Source organism: Pyxicephalus adspersus, chromosome 10, assembly GCF_032062135.1.
Source record: "Pyxicephalus adspersus chromosome 10, UCB_Pads_2.0, whole genome shotgun sequence".
Taxonomy (NCBI): domain Eukaryota; kingdom Metazoa; phylum Chordata; class Amphibia; order Anura; family Pyxicephalidae; genus Pyxicephalus; species Pyxicephalus adspersus.
The window spans coordinates 4,798,757-4,808,761 of NC_092867.1; the positions used below are offsets into that span (position 1 = coordinate 4,798,757).

Genomic DNA, 10,005 nt, shown 5'->3' on the forward strand with positions numbered 1-10,005 from the left:
GCTGTATGCCAAACCATGACTTTAAAGAGCTGGCTATGTGCACAGGGGGTATAGTCATACAGGAACAGAAATGGGTACATCCCAAACTTTCCAAAAGGTTGGAAAGCACAATTGTCTACAATGTCTTCTATGCTGTGGTATTAGAGAACCCTTCACTGAAGAAACCTGAACATAATCACAGAAAGGGAGTCAGCATACTTTTGGCCATATTACGTGTAAAAAAAAATAAATAGAAATGTATTTGATATAGTTACATACACTGATCAGCCAAAACATTAATCTATTACCAAGTGCTGTGACTACATTGATGACAAGAAGGGGATATATTAGGTAGCAAGTCAACAGTCAGTGATAAAGGTGATGTGTTGGAAAATGGACAGGTGAGGGTATTTAACAAGGACCAAACTGTGATGACTGGACCATGGGTCAGAGCATCTCCAAAATTGGCGATCTTGTGGGGTGTCTTTGGTATACAGTGATTAGTAACTACCAAATCGGAGCAGATACTGACCAACCAAACTGCCCCTGCTGACTACTGTCTACCTACAATGAGTACAAGAACTTCACAACTGGACCATTGGAACAATATGGTCTAGTCTGATTATTATCACACAGTATTTATATAGCGCTGACATATTACGCAGCACTGTACAAAGTCCATAGTCATAGTCACTAGGTGTCCTTCAAAGGAGCTCACAATCTAATGTCCCTACCATAGTCATATGTCATTAAAACAGTCTAAGGACAATTTTGAGGGGAAGCCAATTAACCTAACTGCATGTTTTTGGATTGTGGGAGGAAGCCAGAGTACGCAGAGAAAACCCAAAACGCATGCAAATCCATTCAGATAGTGTCCTGGCTGGGATTCAAACCTTGGACCCAGCTCTGCCAAGGCCAGAGTGCTACCAATGAGCTACTGTCCTGATGAATAACAATTTCTTTAAGCTCATGTGGAAGGCTGGGTGCAAGTGGGAAAAATATGGCTGCAGGATGGACTATGGGAAGTTGTGTGATTTAAATCCACTGCTAACATCTTGGCAACAGATACTACAGGACATCTACAGTGGTCTTGTGTAGATCATGCCTCAACGGGTCAGAGCTGTTTTGGAGTCACAAGGGGATCCACCTAATATTAGGCAAATGGTTTTAATGTTTTGGTTCATTATAATATACAGTGCACAAGAGGCACAGATCATGTGATCACATCAGCTGTATTTTAGCTGTGACGACCTGTCAATAACAAATCTTCCTTTCCCTCCTCAGGTCATGATTGGTTACTTTCCGGGCAAAAAATCTATGGGGAAATCCTGAGTCTGTCCAAGCCGAGCCTGATCGAGCTGGCCATCCCCCATGAGTTTTGCTCCCCTGAAGCAGTGCTAAAAGTTGGGGTCTGCGTTTATTTCTGCACTGGGGATAGCAACCTGTGCACAATGAAGTCTGTCTCCTTTACTCATCCTTTACAAGTGAAAGTTGATGACACTGCCTGCCCACCTGCTCTGGACCTGGCCTACAGCTTTTAGGAACAGGAGACAACTTGCTGTGTGCCAAGTTGGCCTATGGGTGTTCTTGTCACACCTGGGGCACAAGGTAAAAGAGGCCTGAGCAGTCTCGTTTTCAGAAGTGTAGGTCTAATATTGTTTCTACTGTGTTAAAACAAACTCAATTTGATATCTATTTAGGGTCCAAATGGTCCTGATTGCTGTGCAGATGTCTTTCTTAGGGAACTAGAGAGATTATTGGATTGAATTGCACTAATATGTAAAGTGAACCTATGCCCTGGCTATGGATTATTACGTATTTTTATATTATGACAAATAACCATTGATCTTTAAAACAACCCCCACTGACCGCTATATCTGCACACACTGTGGAGTAACTCATCCTCAGAGTTCATTCCAGAAGCGTGAAGGTTATTCAAGTCATTCTTCCAGCAGGAACTCACAAGCTTAGCTCTTTCCTCCAAGCAGTAACTCAGCAGCTCAGCTCACTTAAAGCAGAACTATTGTTAAAATAAAAAAATCCAATTTACGTTTACTTCCGCAGAGCCCTCAGTCCCTCTACACCTGGCTTTCATTCTTGTGCTGTCCTGGAATCCTCTGCACCAAACACCGCTGTCTTCTTCCCTCTGCCTACCTCACCTGATCTCGCGCAGGTGTGAGATCGAGTGACAAATCCTGTATATAGAAAAAAATGACAATCTCACTGCGCATGCGTGGGATCAGCCTTTTTTTTTATTGCATGGAAAAGCCCCTTCTGCTCATGTCTAAAATCAAGCAGAATAGGCAGCCCAAAGCCTCCTGGCTTTCATGATTTAGGAATCCCAGGAGGCTCTGTGGGATTAAAGGTGTGTTTTTTTTATTTTGAGTTTAGTTCCGCTTTTTGGTGTTATTTTTACTTTAAAGAAGCAACTCAGAACAAAGCTCCCCCTGTTTTACTGTCCAAACACTAACTTAGCAGCCTATTTCCATCCCTATTGGTGGTTCTGTAGCTTTGCGTCTCCCTCAATGACTTAGCAGCTCAAAGCGCCTCACTTTTCCCTCCCATCAGCTTAGCTCCCTTTTACCATTAGTGCCTCAACATCTCAGCTCATCCTGCTCCCTTTCTCAGCAGTAAGTTAGCAGATCAGCTCCCTTCCATAACTGACTCAGCAGCTCAGCTCTCCTTTACCAGCAGTGCCTTCACATCTCAGCCAATAAGTCAGCAGGTTAATTCCTCTTCCCAGAACACACCCAGCAGCTTTCTAGAATTTTATTCTCTAATGTAAATACTGAAAAGGGGGTGTGGGGTGCTGAGAAAAGTTTTTGTTGTGAGAATGAATCGCTCCACAGCACCTGCAACTACAGAGAATTTGTTAGATAGTTCAATATATATAATATAGTCCATAGCAAGGCCACACATTCATTTTGAGCAGCAATAGTGGGGGCATTAAATAAAAAAGACTTTCACACCTCAAAAAGAACAGGGGAATTTCCCTGTGTGTTACACCTGCTGCCTTTTTTCCCCCAACAGAGCACAAATGCCCAAATGTTACATGAGTGCCTTAAAATGGACCTGCTGGTCAGACAACCGGTAGTCGGCAACGTTCAGGACTAGATTAGTGTTTCAGAAGAAGAATTCTTGATGTTGCGGGCAACACAGATTGCCTTTTTCTATAGATAATTGAGACATTATGAGCTTCATGCCTTAAAAGCAAACACATCACTGGAAGTTTAATATCTACAGCCATAACTAGGAAACAGGTGACCACTTATTGATTGATTTCCAAAATCAAGAAAGAAAATTGGGTTCAGAGCCCACACACTCCTGGGTGATCCAGCAAACCTGGAATGAATTTCCTAAAAATCATCTGCTGTTGGCAAATGTTTTCAATCCTGCACCAGGATTGCTGGATCACCCATGCTAGTTTATTTTCTCCAGTGTTGAAGAGCTGTAAGAAATCAGGCCCAAGGTGTTTGCTTACTAACAGGTGGCTGGAAAACTGGTTTAGTCCTCTAAATGTGTTTTTCTGTATTTTGTCAGTGACAAGTGCACTTCACTGTATTCTACTACCAAAGTGTAGCTGCAATAACGCTCCCATAATTTCACTAAACGAGATTGCACTCCAGTTTGATAACCTGTGTGAGATGAGACTTATTTAAAATATTTTTATTACTATTCACATGAATTTAAGGTATTTAGAATATACAATTTCGGGGGGGGGGGGGGGGGAGTTGTTCAAATCCATATGAAGTGTCATGGCATTGAGGAGTGTCCCCGGTATTCCAGTTGCATGTCATCAGTCCCGGGCTGCTGTGGGTCACATGACCTATCTGTGATCACATGACACAAAACAGGGGCACAAGAGGCTCTCACGGCACCCAGACACATTTATGCTGCTGTAACCCCTCCAGCCAACATCCAATGCCTTATGGTGGAAAGTGTGTGTGTGTGTGTGTGTGTGTGTGAGAATCACAACAATAAACTTATTTTATCTCAAGAGTTTTGTAATATCTTTTTTTTTAAGTGCAAAATGACCTGTTGGTCATGCCAGAAATTAAAGTTGTATGTCCTGTACACACTTAAGGTGAGTATTTATTTATTATTATTCTTTTGGACTATAGATTGACCACTCTATTTGTTGTGGGGAAAGGAAAATGGCAATAGATGAGTAGTTTGGCTAGATTTTTGTTTCTGTGTCCCTGCTGGAGAGATTCACCCTCAGTTTTATTCCCTTCTTACAGTGTCCAAAATTAAAAAAGGATCAGCTTTATATTTTTTTATCTCTAAATACAAGATCTATGTGTATTCTTATGTAAATCTTGGTGTGTTTTGTATGTCATCCAGATCTTTGCAGCAGTGAGCCGGTATGATACTTTACCTTTGTGCTGGAGCTTCCTGTAATAGACCGGTCACTGCTGCTCTCTTTTCTTGTGCCGAATGACTGGTCTTGTCCCGCCCCTTCCTGTAGGTTTTTGCAGACAGCCTGTAGTGTTTGGGTCTTCTATGTCACTCCAACAGCTTTGCTTCCCACGAGGGCAACAAGTGATGAACAATCAAGGTTTGTTTCATCCAAAGTGGATTATTTGTATTTATTATTTGAATCAAAGTTTTTTTTCTTGGAGTTTAGCTTTAGGTTTATTTACTACAGACGAAACTTCTTTCCCCTTCATCATCCAATCATGTCATTTGACCAGGGGGGATCTGGGCTTTTAGATACGACTGTTTATCTGGTAAATAAAACTGAGTGCATTGGTAAAAAAGTTTTAGAAGATTATTTGTAGAGCGAATGCTCGTTACATCATGAATAAAACATGCGCTCCGCCATCGCAAATCCCAAAATGTTTTCCTAATGTGCAAAAGAATATGAAACCATTTTCATGAATTAACTTCTTTATTCATTAACCCATCCTATAACTAAACCTATTTGTTTACTCTGTCTTGTTTTGTGGTCAATTCTAATTACGGATAAAAATTACCCAGCAGGCAAAACTTCCATCACACAACGCTGCAAAGAGCGGCAACAAAAATAAAAACTGGTGTCACATGTCACAATATTTTACTACAATCTAACTTTGATTGCAAGATATTATTATGCTGATGTAAAAGAAGGACTTTTCATAGCAGCCCCGATTCCCAACACAGTTTGTCTACCCCGAGCCACCTCAGTCCCAACTTTGAGCATTTTCCCTCGTCCACAATTCATTTTTGTCAATTTTAGGCCCTAAATCTATTCATTCTGAGCACTGATGAAGAATAAGTTATTATTGGTATATTTCAGTATTCACTTTAGTATTTTTTTTATTATTATTTTATAATTTTATATAGGAGGTTTATCTGGCCAGTGATCCCGTGCTGTGCATCACCGCAGTACCACTCCCCAATTATTCTGTCCAGGGATGTTATTTAAAGCAGGAAGGAGAACAAAGAAATAGCTGCATCCTCTGCTTCTCTTTAGCCATGCAGCCTGAGATGTAGATTCTCAGCATCCCCAGCACATATTTCGAGGCTGTGCACAGCTGAAGGGGACTTCAGGGATTAGTCCCTGGGTTCATACTGCTCTGCTATTGGCTGCTGGGACTTTATAGCCTTTCTGCTCCAGAAAGTGCCTGTTGTAGCTTTTAAGCTGGATTCATTAGATTTACTGTTGCTGACTCTGTGACTGTGTGCTGCCTGGACTGACCTTTGCCTGTGAGCCCGACTCTTCTTTGTCTTTACCTTTGGATACCTTGTCTGATGGACTGGAGACCCGTGTATGACCTCTGGCTCTGTATTCTGGACTTGGCTGTGCTGGAATCCTTTGTACTGCATTTTCTGTGGGCTCCTGGTCCTCTGTCAGTCCATCTCTAGAAATCATCCCAGGGGCACAAAGTCCTGGGGGCAACTGTGTGCTGAGACGGCACAACTAGCCTCCCGGGGGTGAGATGAGGGCTTGCTATAGGTGAAGGTTGCAACGTTAGATTGGGGGACTGGTGTCTGGCAAGTACTGGTGCTTGGTCAGGACCTTACTGCTGATCTCAGTAATTTGGAGAGGATGTCAACACAAAATTGTATATTGGCTACCCTTTTAAAAGTTAGCCTTTGGACTGTGTTATTGACATATGACCATGGTAGGGACATTAGACTGTAAGCTAATGATATAACTGTGGGCACTGTACAGAGCTTCATAAAATCCCAACACTATATAAATACAAGATGATAATAAAAATATTTCACCCCCACTATCAAATCAATCCTGATTTTACATGATTAGATAAAGTTATCCTTTATACAATATTGTGTTAACATTCTCAAGCTCCTTTAGTCAAGCTGCCCCATTGTGTATGTTATTTGGTAAAACTCTGGTAGCCAAAATGCATACCCCAAAACCTATGGGACACATATATTAACCAATCAATTCCTTATTTTAAAGATGGTAAGACACACAGCCAAAGTCATCAATGATTTATATGCTGTCGCCTGAGAAGTGACTGTCATGCTTGGAGCCTCAAAGGGATGCAATGCCTTGCTCGATTTTGGTGTGAGGCCTAGGAAGAGCCAAGGTGGCAGCATGTTAACGCTGCAGACTGCTGCCAAGTTGCGGTTCTTGGGCAAACCAGGGCAGCACTGAAACAACAGGTAGGAAAATGGTCAAGGAAGGCCCGGGTCGAGTCAGATAGCAAAAAAGCGAGGTCAGGAAAAAAGCCAGGGGACAAAAACCAGAAATCCAAAAAATAGACACTGGTGACACGGGGGTCAGCAATGACATGGGTGAGCACAGGAGACATAGGAAGGCATGGGTGACACTGGGGTCACTGAAGAGACGGGACAGGTGACACAGGGATCACCAAAGACACGAGAACACAAGAGACATAGGATGAGAAAAGAGACAAAGGGGTCATGGAAAAGACAGGAGGCACGGGTGACTCAGCCACATTCAGGACTAGATTAGTGTTTCAGAAGAAGAATTCTTGATGTTGCGGGCAACACAGATTGCCTTTTTCTAATAGAGGCATTATGATAATTGAGACATTATGAGCTTCATGCCTTAAAAGCAAACACGTCACTGGAAGTTTAATATTTACAGCCATAACTAGGAAACAGGTGACCACTTATTGTTTGATTTCCAAAATCAAGAAAGAAAATTGGGTTCAGAGCCCACACACTCCTGGGTGATCCAGCAAACCTGGAATTAATTTCCTAAAAATCATCTGCTGTTGGCAAATGTTTTCAATCCTGCACCAGGATTGCTGGATCACCCATGCTAGTTTATTTTCTCCAGTGTTGAAGAGCTGTAATAAATCAGGCCCAAGGTGTTTGCTTACTAACAGGTGGCTGGAAAACTGGTTTAGTCCTCTAAATGTGTTTTTCTGTATTGTGTCAGTGACAAGTACACTTCACTGTATTCTACTACCAAAGTGTAGCTGCAATAACGCTCCCATAATTTCACGAAACGAGATTGCACTCCAGTTTGATAACCTGTGTGAGATGAGACTTATTTAAAATATTTTTATTACTATTCACATGAATTAAAGTTATTTAGAGTATACAATTGGGTGGAGTTGTTCAAATCCATATGAAGTGTCATGGCATTGAGGAGTGTCCCCGGTATTCCAGTTGCATGTCATCAGTCCCGGGCTGCTGTGGGTCACATGACCTATCTGTCAAGGAAGGCCGGGGTCGAGTCAGATAGCAAAAAAGCGAGGTCAGTAACAAAGCCAGGGGACAAAAACCAGAAATCCAAAGAATAGACATTGGTGATACTGGAGTCAGCAATGACATGGGGGAGCACAGGAGACATAGGAAGGCACGGGTGACACTGGGGTCACTGAAGAGACGGGACAGGTGACACAGGGATCACCAAAGACACGAGAACACAAGAGACATAGGATGAGAAAAGAGACAGAGGGGTCATGGAAAAGACAGGAGGCATGGGTGACACGGGGGGTCATCGAAAACACTGGAAGAGACAGGACGGGTGACACAGGGATCACCAGAGACACAGGAAGTGACAAGGCATGGGAGTCACTGAAGACACGGGAAGAGACAGGAAACACTGGGATGCAGAAGACACAGGAAGAGACAGGAGGCACGGGTGCACATAGGGGTCACCGAAGACTAAGAAAGGCAACAAGGAGATAGGATGGGAGCTGGACTGGGAAACACTCAATTAACCAACAGGTGAATAGGAAATGCTTAGAGTTAGGGGGCTCAGCAGTAGTCTGGAGACACATGGTGCGAACGCTGAGAGCTGTGTCTGAGCTACCTAAATAGACAAGGGCTATCAAGGGGCTATCTCCTAATTGGCTGGCAGGTGGGTGATACTAATTAGATTTGGAAGAGGTCTGAACTGCCCACATGTGCAGGAAAAGGTAAATGTGAAAGTGACCTAGTAGTTCAAATATGGGAAAATACATTACTATAAATGCCGAATATAAATATACTTTAAATCTCTCCTCTAGCGCTGAGAATTTGGGGGATGGATCTTTGTCCCTGTGAATATCGTACTTGTGATGTAGATCTGCTGCCAATGGGCATTCATTGAGTTAATAGATCTTCTAGTTCAGGTCATAAAATTATTTTTGTCTGACTTATTGCATCATCTTTTTATTGTGTATAAGTATAATCATAATAAAAAGCAGGGAAGCCCACTTAATATCTGTAGTCCTTCCACCTCTTAGATTGTAAGTTCTTCGGGGCAGTGTTCTCTCCTCCTCCTGTGTCACTGTATCTGGCTGTCATTTGCAGTTTACTGTACAGCACTGCGTAATATGTTGGCGCTACATAAATCCTGTTTAATAATAATAGAAGGCGCTGCTGTTGTGAGTTGTGTGTCATCGTCAGAAGCTGCTTATCATACTCGATAAAACATCCATTTTTAACCATGGAACTGGCAGGTGTCCTGTGTTCTATCATTATTTCCATGGTTGCGCAATAGTCAATTTCATCCCTTCTTTCTTTTATCTGTGCATTGTGCCAAACTGTCATTTATGTCTTTCTGTTTTTATAAGAAGAGAGTGTTATATAATTCATGATTCATCTGTGTTTATTCCAGCATAAGTGGACTGTGGTGTGAATCTGTCTATAGCCATGGTGAAAATCTATCTTCTAAATTATAATTTTATTTATGCTGTTGATAATTTTCGGACGTGCAAGTACAATCCGACCTCCCCAAAAAGACTTGGTTATTATGATTTTGGAGGAGATAGGAGCAGGAGGGAAGGAGCTGAGGACCATAGAAACAGCCTTTGTGATAGTGGAATGGACTGGTGGGTTGGCTGGGATTTTCCACCTGGTATGCTAATGCTACATGCTAAAATGCTAATAGAAATCTTTAGCCGTGCAGGTTCACAATTTTAGATACGTCTTGACTAGTCTTTCAGCACAGTTCAATGGAACCCAATATTCCCCCAGGTTGCTTGGTCAGGGGTGAAATGATTTTTTTTGCTGATGGGGCCGCCATGTTTCCAACTTCCCAAATCACTTGCCGTTGGCTATGGTGTAATACCAGTAACCACCAATGTAAGGGCATATTTTCTCTATTGACTACTCATGTCAGGGGTTATTCCCCTATTATGCACCAAAGTATTCAGGAATTTTTCTAGACCACCAAAGTCGACAGGAACTTTTTTACTGGCAAAGTATGTAAAGTGACTTCAATTTTTACTGCTCATTTTTGTGGCGGAATTTGTATAATTTATTGACTGTTTAAAGAAATTTTGTTAAATAGAAAAGAGGATCTAAGAAGAAAATGTGGCTGTCAAACACCCTAGGAATATTACATTTTCTTGTTCTTTTGAAAATTACCGACTTTCTAGTTTTTACCAGTGAGGCAAAGAGACATGAAAATTTATGCAGGGATTCCTCCCTGGTAAAATGGTTGGGAAAAGCTGGTCTAGACCCTAGCTTGACCATGGACGCCCTAAGCCTTCCTATGTATACCAATATACCCCAGCATGTCCTGGAGCGTCTTCCTACTTGACATGCCTCTTAGGTTCCCAGTTCCATAAAGGGTGCCCAAACTGCCTTACCTGGCATCTCCAAATTCAG

The 10,005-nt window shown here is 42.1% G+C and overlaps 1 protein-coding gene across 1 annotated transcript in view; it reads left to right on the forward strand.

Moving 5' to 3' along the window:
* NHLRC2 (NHL repeat containing 2) overlaps positions 1-4,049 on the forward strand; it is a gene marked incomplete in the record, with an annotated part of 19,432 nt that extends 15,383 nt beyond the window's left edge. The window contains 1 exon segment of the mRNA XM_072425060.1: positions 1,264-4,049. Within this exon segment, the coding sequence (XP_072281161.1) occupies positions 1,264-1,520 (257 nt within the window).
* Between the last annotated feature and the right edge of the window lie 5,956 nt (positions 4,050-10,005).